We start from the raw sequence: 23,483 nt of genomic DNA, 5'->3' as shown, positions 1-23,483 counted from the left end.
AAAAAAAAAAAGAGTAAACATTATAATGGGATAGTGCAGTGTCTAGGATCATCACTGGGCAGCAAGTTTTAGTTGTGTTATAAAGCAAAAGAAATGTTAACTCTTTATTTTGATCAGAGGTCTTTAATAATATTTTACTAGGAAATAACAAATTTTGAAGGTAAAATAACGAGTCTCGAATTGCAATTAACGATACTTTATTTTTGTAATCCATAACATAAGAAATAGAATAGTAATTGATTTAGGAAAGACTTTTTTTTTTTTCACAATTTGCCTGAAAATAACGAGTTATAAATGTAAACTAACGAGTTTAAAATAGAGATTACTTGTAACATCTTATCCTTGTACCTAATAATGCATCAAACGAAAGTATTTGGAACCATATTTGTTGGTCACAAAATTAGAAAATTAAGTTTTCAAAAAAAAATTTCTCAGGTTACTATTTATAACAACCATTAAAATTTTAGCCAACTTCAAAAATCATAACTAATTGTAAAAAAAATTAAAATACAGTAGTTTTAAGTTCTATTTGAAACTCTATTAATTATCTACATGAAAAAAATATTCATTGGTCTCATTACCTCACCATTAAAGTTCAATTTTAAACCAAAATAGTACTGCTTATTTGGTTAATTTTCCAGTTTTTAGATTTTTGCCTTAAATTTAAAAATCCATAACTTTTCGTGTATGGCTCCAAATTAGGTGATCTACTAATCTATTCGAAGCTTAGATGAGCACTATTAGCCTACGAAATCTCATGGCCAGATCCATTCATTTACATAAATTCACGTGCTCACCAAGTTGGCCCCCTTTTTAGCCATTTTTCTATCCTCTTTTAATGTTCTTTCTTGGCTTTTCTTTTACTTTCTAGCCATACCCCATGCGTAACGGCATACAAACATATCTTTAAGTATAATATACTTCAATGTACATTCAAGAGCTCATATATTCATACATGTTCATAGTCATTACAAATTTACATATTCAAAACATAAGCTCATGAATTCATAACATTTCAAGGTAGTCGTCATTGCATCTTCCTTTTGTTACCTTTGTCTCTTGAATTTTTAGCCCCTAGATGGTATAATTTAAACATGCAAGGGGTGGGATTTTAGAGGAAATCTTAATAGCAATGAATTACAAGAATTATACTAAACACGCAATGCTATCTCCTGCTATACAATTATGCATATCTCATGTTTGTTTATTATTATGCACATTTCTTGCATAACCATTATCAAGGTCATGCCATAGAAAGGGAGTATGCTATCATACCACTCTACAACTCAACTATGATATTGCCAAGGCATCAAATGCAAGGAGTTCAATACAACATATCATATCAAGCTCAACCACGTCATGGCAGACACACATATAGCACGTAACAACAAAGCATGCTGTTATTGATTTAATCCCTTCTACATTGTTGTTAGAGTTGTTATTGATTCAACATGCTTGTCATATCTTCATCGTTAAAATCCATGTATATGCCAGCTTCTATGTACACATCATCAATATAATAGACTTAGTGCCAACTCAGATTATTTTGACAGCCTAAAGCTACCAAGGATTAACGGCCAGAAATGGATACAATTTGAGGGACTAATACCATGAGTTTTAAATTTCAGGGACTAATACCAAAATTGGCCCAAATTTGAAGGATCAAAATTTATATTAACCCTAAGGATAAGAATAAAATTATTGATTTAGCATGCTTGTCATATCTTCATCGTTAAAGGTTAAACTTTAATTTCAAGTCTTGAACTTTCATACCTCTGTTATATAAATTTTTGACAGGTTGAAATTGAATCAAGTTAAATTGCAGTTTAAATTTGATGGTGTCATAGAAGATTAAATTGAATAAAATTAGTAATGGTAGCTTTTATTGATATTTAGATTAAGTCTTGATAACTCAACATTTTCTTTACACTTTTATTGCTTGTTCGAAAACAAGCTAAATTTTGTATATTCTTGTAGGATATGTCAGTACTTAAGGGAGGACGAGGTGGGAGAGCTCCTTCATTTTTTAGACGGCATGGTGACGGAAGTAGTGAAGGTATTTGTCCTACTCCTTCAATAGAGCAAACATGACCTACCAGTTCTTCTGTACCACTGCAAGTACAGCTTGAGGAACTCCCTATTGACTCTCCTCCTACTCCAAATAGTAGTGCAAGTAAATTTTGCTCCAATTTTGTATAATACAAATATTTAATCCATATCACATGTAACATTAATTGATACAATTCTTTTAATAAATGACAGGCTCTTCTTCTACAATCAGGAAAGGCAGAGGAGTTTACAAGTCAATTAATATAGGCTTGAGAACCAAACTTGGAGCAAAGATTCTAGTTAAAATTACAAAAGACATAACAAGAGCAGTAGGATCAGAAGCAAGAAATCTATCTAACTATTGTGGTTTGATTGTTAGAACCACAGTATGTTTTCGACATTGTGTTGAGTGGAAGGACGTGTACAAAAAGTATGGTACTGAGATGACCTTAAAAGTGAAGGTACTATTTATTTCAAACAATTATATTTATGTTTTTTTGTTTATGTTTTTATAACAAGTGATTGTGCTTATGTTTGTTTCAGGAAAAATTTGAACCTGCTGTTGCAGCTGATGAAGAAAAGTTTCTGAAAGCTGTAACAACTACTTTCCAAAATGCTTTCAAAAATGGGAAGACTAGCTTGCACAACCAATACAAGAAATATGACACTGATGAAAAAAGGTTAGTTAATCCACCTCAAATGTTAGTTCTAAAGATTGGGAGTGGTTATTGACATACTTTCAGTCTAACATTTTTAAGGTATCTTACTAACCTTTCAATTCGATCATATTATTATTGCATTTATTAAATCTGCATTACTTACCCAAATTTGTTATAGAATAAGAGTGCAAGAAAGACACAAAATCGAGAAAAACAAGTTACAAAGCACACTTGTGGTCCTTGTTCATTTGCAAAAATGAAATACGCTGTAGTAAGTTTAATTTCCCATTTGTTTTAACTTATTTTTATATCATTTGTTATCTTTGGATGTGCTATTTCTTGTCTTTGTATATTATCCTTTGTAGAGAGACCCCACAACTGGATAGCCTACACCCCTGATCTGGTATGGGAGTTAACACGTACTAGAAAGACTGCAGATGGACAGTTAGTGTGGGTGGATCCACAATTTGAACAGATTTACGTATGCATTATATTTTTATGTTTCTAGGTTCACTTGATGAATTCATTTTTATTTTGTTAATTTTATGCCTTAATTGTAGGCTCACATGAAAGAAGTCATTTAACAAGAATTAGAGAGTGATGCTTGAATGACCTCTGATGAAATATTAACTACTGTTCTTGGTGAGAGGTCAGGATATGTAAGAGGAAAAGGCTACAGAGCTGAGCCTCCTAAGAAGAGAGCTAACACTCAATCTAGTCAAAATTCAATTGACAATGTGCGCACTCAATTGCAAGAAGAGTTTGATAGAAGAATTCAAGAGGAGCAAGGAAAAATGGAAGCAAATCTTGCAGCAAAGCGGGAAAAGATAGAAGCAAGTATTGCATTAGAGCTTGCAAAGATGGAAGAAGAACGTACACAACTTGAGCAAAGAATAGAGCAAAGAATGCAAGCTCAGCTTAGTGCTTTCATGCAAAAATTGCAAACAAATGCTCTTACATCTACCTCTACATCTACTCCTAGTTCTAGTGTCCCACGTACTGGTTGTTCATCATAGTTTTTGGGGTCCATTTATAAAATGTCTCTTATAGAGAACAATTTCTTTTTTTTTTTTTCTAAAGAGACTGAAATGCTTTGGTAGTTTTAAAGAATGTTATGAATATTATTACCTAGTATATTATAATTGCCTATTACTTTAATTTTTCAGTGCTTTATTATTATATTTATTAGGAATATAGGTTTTCATTTGATTTAACAATTTTTTTGACAAAAAAAAATAATTTTGATCTTCAGCGGCAACATTAATTGTCACTGCAGATTGCACTTTCTGTGGTGACCATTTGTCGCCACTTATATAGTTTTCAGCAACAACAATGACGTTGCCATAGATAATTCTTTTAGTGGCGACAATGTATGTCGCCATAGATTATGCTTTCAACGGTGACAAGTAGTCGCCACCTATACAGTTTTCAGTGACAACAAATTTGTTGCCGCAGATTATTCTTTTAGCGGTGACATTTTCTCCAAAGTTGGCCTCACTTTTAGTGGCAACTGTTTGTCGCCGCTAAATGTCTACTTTTAGTGGCAACTCAAAAATGTCACCGCCAATACTTTCAGTCATGGTCACTAAAGCGGTGAATTTTTGGTCGCCATTGAAAACTTTCAGTGGCGACTTTGAGGCTTTCAGCGGCAATTTTTCTCGCCGCTGAAAGTCAATTTTTTTTGTAGTGACTTCAACTGATCAAAACACAAGCTCTCTGATCCCTCTAATCTCTCTCTAAAGAGGATGGCTGGTACTACTGGTAAAGGGTTTTACGTGGGTATGGTGCTCGGGATGGTGATGATGAGTTCCATGGTGGCTTTATATGCTGCAAACTTCTTCCAAGACACAGAACTGACATGGGGTGGTGATCGTGGGAAGATACTCAATAGAGGCCAGCTTCTGTCTCCTTCCCTGGATAAGTTCTCTGGCTCTGGCTTCCAATCCAAGAAGCAGTTCCTTTTTGGGAGGATTGATATGGACATCAAGCTTGTTTCTGGCAATTCTGCTAGCACTGTCACCACTTTCTACGTATGTCTCATATATAAATAATATCCTTCAATTAACTTCATCACTTATAACCTGTGCTTACTTGATTTTATTCGTGTTTGTGTAGTTGCCTTCAAAAGGATTAAATCATGACGAGATTGACTTTGAGTTCATGGGAAATGTAAGTGGGGATCCTTATATTCTTCATACCAACGTCTTCTCCTAAGGCAAAGGCCACAGAGAACAGCACTTGTATCTCTGGTTTGACCCTACCAGAAACTTCCACAAATACTCCATTGTCTAGAAGCCACAACACATTATGTAAAGTCCCACAAAACCCTAACTTCATGTATTAATATTTACCTATATATATTTTTCTATTTGATCTCTAATGTATATTATGTTCACTGCAGATTCTTGGTAGATAATATTCCCATTAGGGTTTTTGAGAACGAGGAAGCTAAAGGTGTTCCCTTCCCTAAAGAGTAAGCTAAAGGCCTTCCTCCTGAATGCAAACGTTCACGCTTCTAAATCTTTCACATTTACTGGTTAACTTGTTGATACTTTTTGTGTTTCGATTTAATATTTATTCTTTTTCAAGAACTGGAATAAAATTATGTATTATTTACCTGTGTGGTCGGTATTATGCTGATCACTCAGATTGCTTGAGTTGATCATGTTAAGATTCTTTGTTTGTTTGTTTTTTTTTTTTTGGTTCACATATAGGAAGAATTAATTAAATATTGGGCTCTTGGATTACTTGCAACATCTTGAACCAATAATATGACTATGAATAACTGCTTCCTTTGCAGCGGCACTAATACGAAAGACACACTTCTAAATTGTGCATTTGAGATGGGTAGAAAAATAATTTAATGTGCGATGGATGACTTTCTGAAAAATAAATTCTTCTGTTTGGAACATTAAAGATCAATTGTAATTATAATACAAAATCCTTTCTAACTCCTACATCCCATGTTTCTAATTTAATAACATTTAGTATTTAATACTACCCCAGTCCTTAATATAAAACCTTATTTGATATTTATTTTTTTCAACAAACACTGCGTTAGAAACTAGGATAGAAGTTGAAGAAGCTCTTCAAATCAAGGACACCAGTGAGCCTGGAAAATATCTGGAACTACCAGTGCATTGGGAGAGATCTAAGGTCACTGCTCTTAATTTTGTGAAATGTAAGATAAGCTAGAAACTTCAAGGCTAGAAGCGCAAGTTGCAAACATTTGCAGGGAAAGAGGTGTTAATCAAGGCAATGGCAAATTCAATTCTTGCACACCCCATGTCAGTTTTCTCCTTACCTTAGAAATGATGCAAAAATATTTGCCTCCAATTTTTGGCGGTGACAAAATGAGAAAAAGGAGGCACGTATTCAATTCATTGGAGGAAATGGCAGGTATTGACCAGTAGTAAAAAAAGATGGGTGTATGGGTTTCAGACATTTTCAAGTTTTGGATAAAGCTATTCTTGCCAAAAGAGCTTGGAGAGTTCTTCAAATTCCTCATGAGTTTTGGTGCAAAATTCTTAAAGTTATTTTCTTAAAACTGATTTTACGAGTGCTAAGAGCAGGGGCAAGGCTTCTTGGTGCTTCACTAGTATTTTAGTATCCAGCACCCCGTTTGCCTTAATTCTAAAAAATATACTTAGTTTTTTAATGCTAAAAGCATTAACAAAAAATAATGATATTGAGATCTTGAATATGAATAAAATATTTTCAAATTTTAACATATTAAGTTTAATTCAGGGTTAAATGGATAAACATGCTTTTAAAAATTAAAGGATCAAATAATATTTAATTGAGAAATGTTTTTTAAAAAGATTCCAATAATTATCCGATATTATTTTCAAAACATCCCAATAACAAAGTAATTGGTTGAATTACAGTGTTTGTTCCTTAATAACAGACGCAAAAATTATTTCTCCTATACTATTTGTACTATATCCTATGTGCAATTATGAACATGAATTTTTAACATACCTGAAATTGTTATGAAATTAACCAACAATGAAAGTAGATTGGAGAAGAGAAGTAGATAAGAAAATGAGAGAATGATATTGTATTCCTTCACTTGCTTTACTTACACTACAACACAAATGACATGTCCTATTTATAGGCATAATTTTATACATAGGTTACAATTGTCTTTAAATGACAAATAGTGGATAATCAATCCCATGAATGTGAATGAAGGTGAGTTACAAGAGTGAATGAATAGTGAAGGAGTAATGGATAGTGGAGAAGTAATGGACGGTGAGGTAGTGGAAGTTACTTGGAGAAAATGAAGAGAAAGGGGTAAATGGACATCCACATAATATTCATAACACTCCCCCTTAGATGTCCATTATACAAATATGCACCTCGTTAAAAAACTTCAACTAGGAAAAACCCTGTGGGACAAAAACCTAGTAAAAGAAAAAGAGTACACATTTATCAATATATTATCCAATGCTGCCTCATTAAAAACCTTACTAGGAAAAACCCAGTGGGATAAAAACCATAGTCAAGGGAAAAAGAGTACAACATGTGTTAACTCCCCTTTTTAGTAACATCAGTTGATATCTCTGAATCTATGATATCCGATACCATGAACAAGTTTTTCAAATATCATACAAGGAAGTGACTTGGTGAACAAATCTGCCAGATTTTCATTGGAACGGATTTGCTAGATATGTATTTAACCATCTTTTGAATATTATGAAATACTTCATCTGGAATTACCAACATGTGGATCAAAAAGGAATTTACCACCTTTATTTTAGTGTCTTCGTGTTGGTGAAGAACTATATCTTACTAGTAAGTTAACAACAAATGATATGTCAAGTCATATGTGACTAGCAAGATACATAAGTGCACCAATTGTACTAACATATGGTACTTCTGGACCAAATAGTTCTTCATCAACTTCTCAAAGTCTAAAAAGTTCTTTATTCACCTCCGCAAATCTCACAATCATAAAAGTATATAATGGATGTGATTTATCCATATAAAACACTTTAAGGCCTTTCTTGTATCAATTATTTGATATACAAAAATCTTCATTTCTCAAGTATTCAATTTGCAATCCGAAGTAAAACTTTGTTCTTCCCAAGTCTTTCATGTCAAATTCTTTCTTTAAGCAATTCATAATTTTCGTAAGCTCTTTAGGAGCTCCCATAATATATATGTCATCAACATAAGCAACAATTATAACAAACTCATTTTCAGATCTTTTCATAAAAATGCATGGGCAAATTAGATCATTTTTATATCATTTCTTCAACCAATATTTACTTAGTCGATTATACCACATACGCCATGATTGCTTCTAACAACTTATTTAACTTAATCATTGTTCTCAACAACTTAAATTGTATGCTTCTGGCAAGTGAAATTCTTTAGGGAATTTCATATATTTTGATTCAAAACTATAAAATGGATCATACATACTGAAATTATTTTAATCTTCATAATATTTTATATACTGAAAGATTTTCTTATATATGCTCCTGGCATATTTTTTATCCTTCAAGGATTATCATGTAAATTTTACTATTAATGATCCCCATCTATGGGTCATAATAATATCTAACAGGCACATTTCATAACTGTCAGACTATTCAAATATGTAAAATTATGACCACCACAAAGTAATATGTCTCATTATTTGTGAAAATCTATATTTTCACATAAACGTCTATATATTCTATAGAAACTTTATATGTTTTAGGACTACAGGCCCATTGTCACATATCGAAATAATATTTTCATCACATCTTTTCGCTTTTCCTTTTCTTCTTGGTCAAATTTATATCTATTTTGTATGATAGATCTATGTGTAAGATCCTCTTTTTATCACGTGATATTCTTATGAAAATCATTGTCGACAACTTTACCTTTTCGGTTCCATTTTTTCTTTTGTGACATAACTTATTGAGATCTCTTTCTTTCTTTTCAAGTACCTGAACCTCTTCTGGGATTTTACAATTATTTATGTCTCGACACTCTTCTAAAGTACATGCCTCCTCAATATAACTTTTAAGTTGTATGCTCCTCTTTATTCAAGATCTTTATATTGGAACCGATTAACCTCTCATGCTTCTGGCATGTCTTAATATTTAAAATAATTGGAGCATTTTTAGCTGGAATAAGAGATTTAAAAATTTTCATTCAAGTCAGTAAAATATTTTGTAGTATTTCATGAATGCAATTTTGATGAACTTCTGGTCCATACTGATATATATGAGGATCTGTATTTGATAGTAATGATGCATTCCATGCATTCTCTTTTCCAGCTACTCAATTTCTCCCCCTCATGTTAGGAAAATTTTTCCGAATAACAGTTAACTAATTATGCAGTATAAGTCTCCTAAATGCATTTGTTTCTTTTAGGAACATTGTTTTGTTCCATTTAGAGACAAACAAGAAGAAGGAGGTTCTTACCCAACATATGTCCCAACTTTCTTTTAATATCCATCTATGTGCATTGTGGTGGATTGGTAGAAATAAATATTGCACATTTCAATTTTTTTAGATGAAAAATATCTAGCTCCTGACCAAAAGCCAATTTTATTGGGAGAGTTTTGTTGCCTTGATGTCTATAATTGCTGCAATATATTAAATCAAATATGCTGACACTAAAATGGAAAAAATTGTTCTCATAAATATTGATCAAGCTATTCACAGAGGCATTAACAAATGATTTTGCTAGATCAATCTGTTAAGCAGGCTTTTCAACATTAAAAGCCTGATATATAAATTCACTAGCATCTTTAAAATCAAGTTTTGGGAATCACATAGTCCGGAAATATTTATCTAAATAATCTTGCAAACTTCAGGTTGCAAATTAATGTCAATCACACATCTTACCATTTTATATAGATGCATCTATTAAATATTGAACACTTGTATGGTTTATGTGCTTCTAAATGGGCCCATGTATATTTCCAGAAATGTAATGATCCATTCAAAAACAAAATATAACTAGTGATATTTTATAATCAATTTTCTTTGAAAACAAGCAGCACATACGAATTCTTAAAAATGTTGGCTATTCGGAAGAATCTTTTAGTTCTTTAATGGATATCAATACATAATCTTCAATAATTTGTTGCATCATATAGTTTAAGATATCAGTAAACTTCTGGTTTACTCTACCATGTTTCATTACCAATAATAAATTTTTTAATATAATATATGATTGATGATATCTATTTATGAAATTGATATGAAAAATATATCCAATATCAACTCATACTTGTATTCCAACAGTTTTTCCCCTCAAGATTGAGTCATTCAAATATGATTCCTTTATTCATATATTTCATAAACAGCTGCTAGCATATAATAGGTTAAAGCCAATAACCTATCTTTTGCTTGGAAGCCCAAATACTTCCTAGTTCATATATAGTTACAGACTTTAATCGAATTGTACTATACTATTTACACTCTTTGGAGAACCAAAGCTATGATGTAGATCTATGGGTTATATTTTTCACTCTCAATACTTTGTTTGCTCATAAAGAAAAATCAGTATTAGTTCTTCTAGAACTATATTAATACTATTATATCTAGTTCTTTAGGAACTATATAATTTAAGAGGAATATGAAAGACAATTTTATTTCAATATATCATTAACATAATAATAAATAATTATGAGTATCACAGATTTAACTTACAAGACCCATAGAGAACACACAAAAATGATGAAGAACATTTAAAATAAACTTTTAAAAGTAAAGTACAAATAAAACTTAATGTTCAAAACTTCTCAATATTGATCAAGGTACTATAGACATTTAAAATATTCAAAACTAATATTGAATCAGATCATATAAATAAAATATAAATAAACAAAATATAACTGGTAACTTTTGGGTCTATTTGATCTATTTAGTTTTATATCACACACTTATTAATATCACAATATCAAATTCTTATAACAATTTGTTTCTCACAAATCACAATAAATTTAAAGACCCATAAAAATGAAACATTATACATATAGCCTTCTAGGCATATACTTATATATTTTCTATTTTTATATATACTTTGGGCATCTATCTTTCTTCACAACTTATTGTCTTCAGGTATTAGAATTAGCTTCGATATTTTCATAATATCACATGGTCTTTTTGATTCCACAACCATTTTTTTAACATTTGCTTTTCAATGAATTGATACATATTTGTCTATATGACTTCTGGTCATATTATAACATTTGTTCATAATTTTATCATATTGATCATGGGCTATTACTAATTCTTCTGTTATGATTCAATAGTCAAGCCAAGATTATTGCCCTTTTAGTTATCAGTTCCACTGATATAATATGATCATACTCTGTATCACTCTTATGAACATAGTCCTTGCTTTCAATAGCACACCATTAATTTTCTCAAATATTAGTCTTCCGGACTATAACAAAATTTTTAGAACTACGAAATTCTTTTGTATCGTTTCATTTTTAACTATCAATCTTCAGGACTTTAATATAGATTATCAAATTGTGACAATCTTGTCATGCCATCTGTTACTACCACAAGACGGTCTTTTATCAAATAATCATCAAAATGTGATGTGGCTTCTGGTCATCTAATCACGAAATCAAGAGTACAATGCTATTAGCCATTCATTGTATATTTAACATTTTACTTTCTAAGATAACAATTAACCAATATCAGAGATGATAATCTTATATAGTAATTTTATAGATGAACATAAACTTCATAACAAATCAAGAAATATAAGGATAGTAGAATCATGTGAAAATATAAGAAAAGTAAGAAATAAAAATAAAAATTTTCATATCTCAATATGATGAATAAAATATTCGATTGCTAATGAATCAATATGGTTAATATGCAAAACCATCATTTGCTCTACATAAATTGGAGAAATCTTACCAAACTGTTCGAATCAAAACTATCTTCATTCAACAAACAAACCTCAACGTGTATCAACTAGGAGCCATGAATTCTGATGGTAGAGTCTCGTGCTGATAATGCGTTATGAAATTAACCAACAATGAAAGTAGATTGGAGAAGAGAAGTAGATAAGAAAATGAGAGAATGATATTGTATTCCTTCACTTGCTTCACTTGCACAACACAAATGACATGCCTTATTTATAGGCATAGTCTTATAAATAGGTTACAATTGTCTTTAAATGAGAAATAGTGGATAATCAATCCCATGAATGTGAATGGAGGTGAGTTACAAGAGTGAATGGATAGTAGAGAAGTAATAGATGGCGGAGGTAGTGGAAGTTACTTGGAGAAGATGAAGAGAAAGAGGTAAATGGACATCCACATAATATTCATAACAGAAATACATTTTTTAGCACTAGTATGGAGGCTAAAAAATTATAGAATTATTCAACAAACAAACCTCAACGTGTATCAACTAGGAGCCATGAATTCTGATGGTAGAGTCTCGTGCTAATAATGCGTTATGAAATTAACCAACAATGAAAGTAGATTGGAGAAGAGAAGTAGATAAGAAAATGAGAGAATGATATTGTATTCCTTCACTTGCTTCACTTGCACAACACAAATGGCATGCCTTATTTATAGGCATAGTCTTATAAATAGGTTACAATTGTCTTTAAATGAGAAATAGTGAATAATCAATCCCATGAATGTGAATGGAGGTGAGTTACAAGAGTGAATGGATAGTAGAGAAGTAATAGATGGCGGAGGTAGTGGAAGTTACTTGGAGAAGATGAAGAGAAAGAGGTAAATGGACATCCACATAATATTCATAACAGAAATACATTTTTTAGCACTAGTATGGAGGCTAAAAAAATTATAGAATTATGTACCATATTGATGGACCGAGGCGAAATAGGTAGCTTCATGATAACATTATTCTTTCCACATGTATATAATACCATACTCAATATCTTAGCAAATGCATTATTCCTTTTGCATTTTCGCTATTCTGATTTTTGTTCCCAATAAGGCGTAAACGTCCATGCATATATATTAACCCTATGTTTGGTATGATGGAAATGGGGGAGCTTAGAGGAGGAAAATATTTAATGAGTGACAAACTCATTTATTTTTATATATTTTGATATCTATTTTATGAGTTTTTGTCAACTAAATTAGTCCCTTTTGCATTATTTGATTATTAATTGATCTGGTATGTTTTGTTTTGAATTATTATTTTATAGGGACAAAATTATTATGTTTTGGTTTAATTGTGATTGATTGATCTTTAAAGATAATTAATGCTACCTTATTTTCTTTATTTTTGGTAGATTTGCAAAGTTCACTTCATTCTCAAATTTAAATGGCAACAAAGGACCTCATTTGGGGAAAAAATAAATAAAAGAGGACCGGATGTAGTAAAATAGCAGTGTTTTACTACCTGCCGTAAAGACATTCATCATCGTCTTGTTCTCCAATTAGAGAGGCATGGAGTAGAGACAAACCAGAGGGGGCACTAGAGCCGGGAAAACGGGCCGAGCCTGTCAGGCCAACTCGTTTAAGTCGAGGGCTGGGCTTATAATTTGGGGTCTTTAAAAGAGACTTGGACTTAAAAGGACTAGCCCTGTAAGGCTACAGGACGACTCGTTTAAGCCCGCTAGCATTTTTTTAATTTACGTAGTTTTTTCTTTTACAGCTTGACCAATTGACTATTGACTTAAGTCACTTAACAAGCAAAGCCCTAATCACATTCACTCCCTCCCTGTTACACACAGCCACCCGCAGAGCATACTCGGACACTCTCGCCTCTTAGTTTTGGCTCTCACCTAGTTGCCTATCACTCTCAGCCTCTCAAGACTTAGGCTCTCACCATCTTGCCGTCACCGTCTCACCTTCCACTCTCTCAGTCTCTCACTCTCTTCCATTTTCAGTCTTTCAGCCTTCCTGCTCCTGGTTCCTGTGTCTTGCCCAGCTCGGCAACTCCCTTACCCTTCCATAATTCCACTCACTCAACTCGATCAAGCCTCAAGTCACTCGCACTATTGCAGACTCATTCTCAGCTCACACAGGTCTCTTTGCCTCAATCTCACACCGTCCACCGTCACCTAGTCAAGTAAGGTAGAAGATAGTTACCCATGTGGCCTCTCAAGCTCAATCTCTTTCTCCCTTCTGCTCGCATTTTGCCTCTGCTTTATTGACCATAGTTTGCCAATTGCCATCGCCCACAACCTCTCAATCTCCCCCACCCTCTCATTGCTCTTGTGTTTCATCTCTACTTCCCCGACTTCTCAATGTCTGTCACTGTTGACTTGAGCAGCGTCCAGAAATTCCACAATGAGTACTTTTCTTGGTCTTGTCACCAATGTGCGTTGATTGTTATTATTTGATTCTTTCATGTTTGTTTGCTTCTCTTTCTGTTGTTTAACAATCAATTGCATGATTTTATGATGTAAATCAAATCTGAGATGTTGAGTAAGCTTGATCATGGCTTTAGTTTTGGTCTAACTTATGATTTTTTTTTTATAATTGGTGGCAACATCATGTCATCCCTATAATAAGAAAGAGAGCAAGCTCAAGGGACTAATGCATCATTGGCTGTAAATCATAAAGGTCAGTCATCTTCTCTTCAAGAGACTAAGAATCAAAGGCTAAGAAGCCTAGAACATTGATGTCTGATGGTTGGAAATATTTTAGTAGAGTTGAGGTTGATGGGGGTAATGAAGGCAAAATGTAATGGTTGTAAGGGTTTATATGCATCGGGTGGGGCTAAAGGCACTTCACATCTAAATCGACATGTTAAGTCTCGCAAAGTCTAGACAAATTTCATTCATGATATTAGGGTGATAATGATGGACAATGAAGGCAACATTAGGTCTAGAAAGCTTGATCATAACCATGTTAGGGAGGTTATGACTATGGCCATAATTAAACATGGTCTTACTTATTTATTTGTTGAAATAGATGGATTAGAGAATTACTCAAGATGTTGAATCCTGATATGAGGCTCATGACCAGAAAAACAATTGTGGTTGATGTTATGAAGTTTTTCCACTATTAAAAGGACAATTTGAAACAAGTATTAAAGAAAGCATAAGTTGAATATGTTTGACTTCTGTGACTTCTGAAGGATATATATGTTTGACAGCTCACTTTGTGGATGAAAAGTGGATTCTAAATAGCAAGATACTTTCATTTTGCAAGATAGAACCTCCACATTTTGGGATGCAATTGTCTAGAAAAGTTTATGATTGCTTGAAAGAATGGGGGATTGAGAATAAAGTATTCTCAATTACTATTCTCAATTACTTTAGATAATGCATCTGCAAATGATAACATGCAAGATTTGCTAAAGGAGAAGCTACTTTTGCAAGAAAAGTTTAGCTTGATTTGTAATGGTGAATTTTCTCATATAAGATGCTGTGCCCACATCCTAAACTTGATAGTTCAAGAAGGTTTGAAAGTAACAAGCACTGCTTTTTAGAAGATTAGAGAGAGCATTAAATGGTTGAAGGATTCTGAGGCAAGGATGATTCAATTCAAGCAATGTGTTGAGCAAGTTGGTAGCATTAACACTTCTACGAGCTTGCGATTAGATGTGCCCACTAGATGAAACTCTACTTATATAATGCTTGAGAGTGCACTTAAATACTATCGAGCTTTTGCAAACTTTGCTTTATTTGATTCAAATTACTTAATGTGTCATAATCTGACAAATGATGAGTGGAATAGAGCAAAGGCAATATGCAATTTCTTGAGGCCTTTTGAAAAGATAACAAGGTTGATTTCTGGGTCATCTTATCTGACTGTAAACTCTTATTTTATGCAACTATCAAAAATTGAAATGTTGCTTGATACAAATGTGAGGAGCATTGATGATGTGATTAGAGAGATGTCAACAAAAATTAAAGAAAAGTTTGACAAGTATTGGCAAAATTACAATGTCCTTCTTGCACTTGCTAGGATTTTTTATCCAAGATGGAAGTTAAATATCATCAAATATTGTTATGCAAAGATTGATCATGTCACTTCTTCTAAGAAGATTGCTATTGTAAAGAACAAGTTAGCTGCTATTTTTAAAGAATATTCAACTACAGGGACATAATCACATCTTTTGCTAGACATAGAGTTGCAAGTGTTTCAACTTCTAAATCTTCAACATTTATGATTCATCATTCTTCTCACACTTCAAGTGCTTCAACAACAACCTCTTTTGATGATGCATTCAATGTATGTTTTATTTTGTCAATGTTTTATCTTGTCAATTAGTTTGTTCTTTATTTAGCTTGTTACTTATACTTGATTCAATTTTTAAATGATGCAGGATTATCAAGATATTTATGCGATTATGGATCATTCTTCTATGGACAAGTCTGAATTAAAAACTTACTTAGAAGAACTAATACTGAAGCCTGATAATTGGAAAGAATTGGATGTCTTAAACTGGTGGAAAAACAATCAACTTTAGTTTCCAATTCTTTTGAAGATGGCAAATGATATTTTGAGTATTTTGATCACAACAGTTGCTAGTGAATCAACTTGTAGTATTGGTTCACATGTTTTCACAAAGTATAGATATTTATGTCAAGCTATATGTGATCGCGATCGGTTGCATGGATTTGCATATCAAGTAATATAAAAAATTTATATGTACTTTGTTATAATTCTTTCTATGTTTTTAATTGCTCAAATTGACAAAGATAATAAGTATACTACTTGTCTATGATTTTGGTTTATTATTTGTTGCAGAGAATGCTTGTTATATTGATGGTGAAGAAGAAATTATTGATATTTTTAAAAGTCAAGAAGAGTCTGTTGCCAATAAAGCACAATCAAATGTCCTTGCAATTGATGATAGCGAAGATGAAGTTTCAAAATATTGATGAATGTGTTTGTCTATGTTTTTTTGTGATGAAAGTGTTTATCTAATTTGATAGAACGTTTGAGTATTATTGACTTGTTATAAATGTTTTAAATATTTTGGTATGTTAATAGACATGAAGATATGATGTTGTTTTGTATTTGTGGCTTTATTTTATTTATATTTAAAACATGTGAGAAATATTTTTTAAAAAACAAAAGACATTTTTTCTTAAACTGGCTGAAAGCCCGCAGACTGGCCCTGAGCTCGTCAACTGAAAGGCCAGGCCTAGCAAATTAGGATACTTTTGATATTCCGTCCCTGCAAGGCCGACCCTAATTCCCAATTCTAGGGGGCACTGAGTGAGAGATAGAGGACCAGAGAGGGCAGCAACAGCGGAAGCATAGCCTTAAGCCATTCTCTCCGTTCACCAACAATCTTCGTCTCCACTAAATCTTCATCTTCCATTGATTTAAATCCATTCAGCATCACCTTCATCTTCTTCTCTGCGTCTTCTTCCTGGTGGCAGAGGGAAGTCAACGATGAACTCACTTTCTAATTATTGGGAATTTTGTAATGTTTAATGTGATACTGTCTGGAGATTATTGTAGCTGAATTATTGTTTAACGTTTGACATTGGGTTATTTTATAGCTTACTTTCAATTACGATGTTGTGGTTATGATATTTGCATTGACTTTGGAGTTAATATACTGTCTCTTACTAGCTTTAATTCTGCTATTTTGGATTAGAGAGTTATAATTAAGCATTGGTTTTTAGCCTCCTTAGTTCTATTTTACTATTTTGGTTGCAATTAGTAAGCTAGGATTTTAGAAAATATTTTGTGGCAATTCAGGGTGGCTCGATTATTGGATTAAAAGCTTAATTATAATTCTTAATTTATTGTTTAAACTCCCATATCTACTGCAGTGAGGATTGACTGTGCTATTGAGTTGGAGGATTGTTTGTTTTCATTGTTTTCTTATGTGTCTCATTTCACTCTGTTCAATCATCATTCCTTTTCAATCATTTTAATATAAAATACCAAAAACATGCCTTTTAAATTTTAATTTAATTTAATTTAATTCCTGGCATTTAGTTAGCAACTCATCAAATATAAATACTCTTTATAGCTTAGGGTACCTATGTTTGTTTACTAGGATTTTTTTTCATTTTCGGCTCCTCAAAGAGAAACAATACGAATGTATACTATATTGCATAATTTTGGTTTATTTTTTAAGTAATCCTAAGGCGACAAATTAAGGGTATTATTTCAATGAGTTCAATTTAAAAAATTGAAAAAGTTGAGTTTTAAATTTGGGTTAATTAATCTGTAAGTCCTTATAGTTTCAACTAATTTTGAATCAGGTCCTTATAGTTTTTTTTCTTTTTATTAGGTCCTTATTCTTTCACATGTTTTTAATTAGGTCCTTGCATTTTTTTTTTTTATAAGTCCTTATAATTTCCCTAAATTCTTAATCAGGTCCATGTTGTTTAATTTTTATTATTAGTTAAATATAAAATTAATAATTAGATTACTGAAATATAAAATATTAATAATTAAATTAATTTTTCTTTTATAATTTCCCTAAATTAATAATAATTTTTATTTATTAGTTAAATATTAAATTCAGATTACTGAAATATAAATTTTAATTAATTAGAACAAATAATATTTTCTTGCTGGCAAAAAATAAAATTATTATAATAATTCATTATTTAGAATATTTACAAACTAATACTCCTCCAGTCCTTAATATAGAACCCAATTGTTGAGTTAGTTTTGGTCCTAAATGTAAGACCCATTTCTCATATTTATCAATTTTATCTAAATTACCCCTATGGATACTCCCTCAACCATAATTAAGTAGAAGAGGGGAGGGGGTATTAAGAAAGATGATTATGGCGTTTTAGGAAAAACATGTCACATTTCTTATAATTAACTAACTTACCTAACTTCCTTAATCTAATCAAATTAGTTAAATGAGACTTATATTAAGGACCAGAGGAGTATTAAATAATATATACTATTTTATGATTATAGAATAGTATTACTAGAATTCATAAAATAAAGAGTAAAAAATTCAGGGACTTAATTAAAAATGAGGTGAACTGATAAGGACTTCATAAAAAGAAAAATAAATACAAGGACCTAATTAAAAAGATGTGAAAGTATAAGGACCTAATAAAAAGAAATAAAACTATAAGGACCTGATTCAAAATCGGTTAAAACTATAGGGACTTACAGATTAATTATCCCTTTAAATTTTAATAAAGAGAAGATATAAGATAAAAATAATAATAAAATTCAATCAAAAGCTTTTAATCTCATTTCTTTGATTTTTTTTAAATTGAGCTCATAAAATTTTTTCTTCCACTCCCCTTCCTTTCTTTTTCCTCATACCAAATAGTCGCTTGGTGCATTTGGTATGAAGGAAATGGAAATGAGGGGAGGAAAGAAAATTTTTTTATAAGCTCAATCTAAAATGTTGATGAAGTAGGGGTTAAAAGTTTTTAATTAATTTTTATTTCTCTTTTGTTTCACTTTTTTTTTTAATTTTATAATCTCACTTTTTTAATTTTTTTTAAATTGAGTTCATGAAAATTTTTTATCCCCTCCACTTTCCTTTGTTTTCCTCATACCAAACATTGGGTAAGAGAAAAGCATAAGGTTATCAAAAGGATTTTGTTACATCTTTTCACGTTGATACTGAACTCCTAAAGAGTATTCGCCTTGAGGAGAGGGGGGTAGCTAGGTGATGATGATGATGGTAACTTGGCAAATCACATCATCACTTATATTAATTTACATATAGGTGTACTAATTAAGTTAGGTGATGCGGAATTTTTTCTTCAAAAAAGCAAATAAAAGATAAGTACCGAGTTTTAAGCAAATTAAAAATTCAGCGATTGACCAAGACTGAGTTATGCTTTAGGAACGGAGTTATAAATGAACTAAAAGTTAAAAGATTAAAAGATTAATTTTTCATATATATTATTTGTCATTTTTTTTGGACAGAAATGCACTTTCTTGAACCTGACAAACAGGAAAACTGAATTTTATATAACTAATTATAAAGAGAAGAGGAAAAATATCAACTTTGTTGATTGCTTTTATCTGCAGAGAAAACTTTGAAAGAAGTGACCAAAATTGAAAATTAAAATTGGACATCACTTTACTTAACATGTTAATTGTTGAAGATGTTCAAATGATCAAAATTTAATATATCAATAAAATATATATTCTTTGGGTCAATAAAACTTTCCACGTTAAATAAATTAAAAAAATATAGAAATTGATTTTTAAAAAAATAAATTTCTAGATTGTCTGCTTGTACCTACTCGCTTCATGGCATTATATTATTCTTTCTGCCTACAATAAGTTGGCGGTACATAGCTTCAATTCATAGCGTTATTATTCTTTCTACCAACAGATACCCAGTTGGCATCTGTACGCGCAATTCTTTTTTCTTCTCAATTATATTTTGGATATGTTCCAAAATCACATGTCAATAGGGTCAAGGTCCAAATATTATATGTATATTATTAATAACTGTTCACAGACCTCCATGAACTCAAGACGAAGTAATAATACTTTTTCAGAAACTGAAGTAATAATAAACTTTGATAGCTTGCTAATTAGAGCTGGCACTAAGCTTTCAAACGCGTCTTCCTTCCTTTCCTATACCTATTTATACACTCGACATCTGCAATAATCTCTCACACTTCGGCTGATCAAAACACAATCTCTCTCTCTCTCTCTCTCAAGAAGATGGCTGGTACTACTATTAAAGGGTTTTACATGGGAACTGTGCTGGGGATGGTGATGTTGAGTTCCATGGCCGCTTCCTGTGCTGCAAACTTCTTCCAAGACATAGAACTGACGTGGGGTGGTGATCGTGGGAAGATATTCAATGGAGGCCAGCTTCTGTCTCTTTCTCTGGATAAATTCTCTGGCTCTGGCTTCCAATCCAAGAAGCAGTTCCTTTTTGGGAGGATCGATATGGACATCAAGCTTGTTTCAGGCAATTCTGCTGGCACCGTCACCACTTTCTACGTATGTGTCATATATAAATAATATCCTTCGATTAACTTCATCACTCATAACGTGTGCTTGCTTGATTTATGCTCGTGTGTGTAGTTGTCTTCAGAAGGACCAAATCATGATGAGATTGACTTCGAGTTCTTGGGAAACATAAGTGGGGATCCTTGTATTCTTCATACAAACGTCTTCTCTCAAGGCCAAGGCAACAGAGAACAACAATTCTATCTCTGGTTCGACCCTACCAGAAACTTCCACAAATACTCCATTGTCTGGAAGCCACAACACATTATGTAAAGTCCCACAAAACCCTAACTTCGTGTATTAATATTTACCTATATATATTTTTCCGTTTCATCTCTGATACATGTTATGTTAACTGTAGATTCTTGGTAGATAATATTCCCATTAGGGTTTTTGAGAACGAGGAAGCTAAAGGTGTTCCCTTCCCTAAGGAGCAAGCCATGAGGATGTATTCGAGCCTCTGGAATGCTGACAACTGGGCCACCAGAGGTGGGTTGGTTAAAACAGATTGGTCTAAGGCTCCTTTCACAGCTTATTATCGCAACTTCAAAGCCACAGATCTCGTGTCTTCGTCTTCTTCCTCAAACTTGTTCTCTGGCTCTAAAGCGCAAAGCAATGAGATTGATGCTAATGGCCGAAGAAGACTGAGATGGGCTCAGAAGTACTTCATGATCTATAACTATTGCACTGATCTCAAACGATTCCCTCAAGGCCTTCCTCCTGAATGCAAACGTTCACGCTTCTAAATATTTCGCATTTACTGCTTAATTTGTTGATACTTTTTGTGTTTCAATTTAATATTTTTTTTTTCAAGAATTGGAATAAAATTATTTTTCTTTACCTATGTGGTCGGTACTATGTTGATCACTCGGATTGCTTGAGTTGATCATCTTCTGATTCTTTGTTTGTTTGTTTTGTTCATATATAGGAAGAGGTAATTAAATATTGGGCACTTGGATTACTTGCAACATCTTAAACCAATAATATGAATATGAATAACTGCTTCCTTTGCAGCGGCACTAATACAAAAGATACGCTTCTAAATTGTGTATTTGAGATTGGTAGGAAAAAAATAATTTAATGAGCGTGATGGATGACTTTCTGAAAAATAAATTCTTCTGTTTGGAACATTAAAGATCCATTGTAATTATAATACAAAATCCATTCTAATTCCTACATCCCATGTTTGTAATTTAATATTTAGTATTTAATATTTGATTTATCAAGATATATGGGTAGAAATCAAGGTTCAAACTCTAAGAATGTATTCTGGTAAGAACAAACCCTAATAATGTATAAAAAATTTAATATTTAATATAAAGGGTTAATACAATATAATCTTTGATTTTTTACATTTGCACAAATTTTTGTTTTAGTTCCTTAAGTTTCAAATCATGAGTTTTGATTCCTCAATGAACAAAATGGTTCAACATTTTATTAAATTATAAGGACTAATAATGCAAACTGAAAAAAATTAAAAGATCAAAACTAAAATGAGTGCAAACTTGAAAGACAAAAATATTGTATTAAATCTAATATAAATTTTCAATATAAAATATGAAATTTATACTAATTTAATATAAAACAAAAAAATTGAAATAAAGAAAATATGTATGTGATGAGTCTCAGAGTCATACATCACGCATGATTTGAACTGAGTTAAAAATAATTATTTTTGACCAAAAGGGTAAAAATAATTATGATTTATGGATAGTATTTTTTTAGGGGAAAAAAAGGCGCGCGCGCGCACTTTTTCCTGAGAAGCAGCCTCATACTACGGCGGGTTGATTTTAGCCGAAGTGCCATGTTTGTTGATGATAGGTTATAAATATCATGACCTTCTGGAGAAAATATATGGGCACAGCGTTTAAAATAATTTTTATCTCTTATGAATAATATCTTCCCAAACATTTATTATTTTATCAATAAAAAGATCCATATTATTAAACATAAAAGAGTTTATATTCTTTTTAATCCTAGATGTATGACCTAGCTACTAGAGTCTTTTTTTTTTTTAACCAGAGTCTTGTTTTAATTGTAAATATAAAATCTTAATTTACATCACCTCTTAGTAAAAAAATTTACTATGAGCTATTTTAAAAAAATCAACATATATATGTTGTTACCAAATACTAATTTAATTAATTTTTTGATATTTATAAATTAATTATCTAAACCTTATATTTAATGCTGGGGCAGTGGTATAATTTAGAGAAGAGAGATTGTGTGGAAGAAAGAGATAAAATAAATATGTAATTAATTTAGAATAAGAATAAAAATAAAAATAAATTAAATATTTAAAAAACAGGGTTAAGGTACATCTAATACCTTAAAATATTTTTTAGGTATATATAGTATTCTAAAAGTATTTTGTGGTATATATAACACTTTGAAGTATTTTTTCACATGTACGTCCATTACTCTAAATTATATTTTAAGGGATATCCAACAGCCTAAAGTATTTTTCAAGTGTATCTAATATCCTAAATTATTTTTTGGAAGAATTACGATGAGGTCTCAAGAGAGAAAAAATTATAAAACAAGTCCCAGATATTATCATTATCTATTTAGAACTTGTTATTACAAATTACTTAGGTTGTTATTAGGACTTTTTAATAATTATTTCCCTTTCTTGGGACTTAATTGTAATTCTCTCTTTTTTTTTTTGTGTATCTAACACCCTAAATTGCTAAATGTAAAATTGCACTAAAAATTTTTTTAGAGTATTAGATTTACTTGAAAAAATATTTTGAGGTACTAGATGCATAAGATAATACTTTGAGGTGGTCAATCTACCTGAAAAAAATAATTAAAGATGGATTTACTTTAACCAAAAAAATATACCCATTTAAAAAATTGTACTCTTCCTGTCTAAAATGTAAGACTCATTAATAGGATTGTTCATGGGATGGGAACAACCCGTCCCAGTGAGCAAGGAGAG

At 31.7% G+C, this 23,483-nt stretch overlaps 1 protein-coding gene and 1 pseudogene across 1 annotated transcript; both read left to right on the top strand.

Moving 5' to 3' along the window:
• The first annotated feature begins 4,453 nt into the window (after window positions 1–4,453).
• LOC114725069 (xyloglucan endotransglucosylase/hydrolase 2-like) lies at window positions 4,454–5,185 on the top strand (annotated as a pseudogene).
• A 15,063-nt stretch (window positions 5,186–20,248) lies between these two features.
• On the top strand, window positions 20,249–21,288 carry LOC114725078 (xyloglucan endotransglucosylase/hydrolase 2-like). Its single transcript, XM_028911543.1, has 3 exons — window positions 20,249–20,533; window positions 20,618–20,811; window positions 20,904–21,288. Exons 1-3 carry the CDS (start codon window positions 20,249–20,251, stop codon window positions 21,286–21,288), a joined length of 864 nt encoding a protein of 287 aa, XP_028767376.1.
• The last annotated feature ends 2,195 nt before the right edge of the window (window positions 21,289–23,483 follow it).

This window comes from Neltuma alba, unplaced genomic scaffold (genome assembly GCF_004799145.2).
Source record: "Neltuma alba isolate B1F8T4 unplaced genomic scaffold, ASM479914v2 tig00012221_pilon, whole genome shotgun sequence".
Classification (NCBI taxonomy): domain Eukaryota; kingdom Viridiplantae; phylum Streptophyta; class Magnoliopsida; order Fabales; family Fabaceae; genus Neltuma; species Neltuma alba.
The sequence above is the reverse complement of the archived record's forward strand: the minus strand, read 5'-3'. Positions and strand labels throughout refer to the sequence as shown.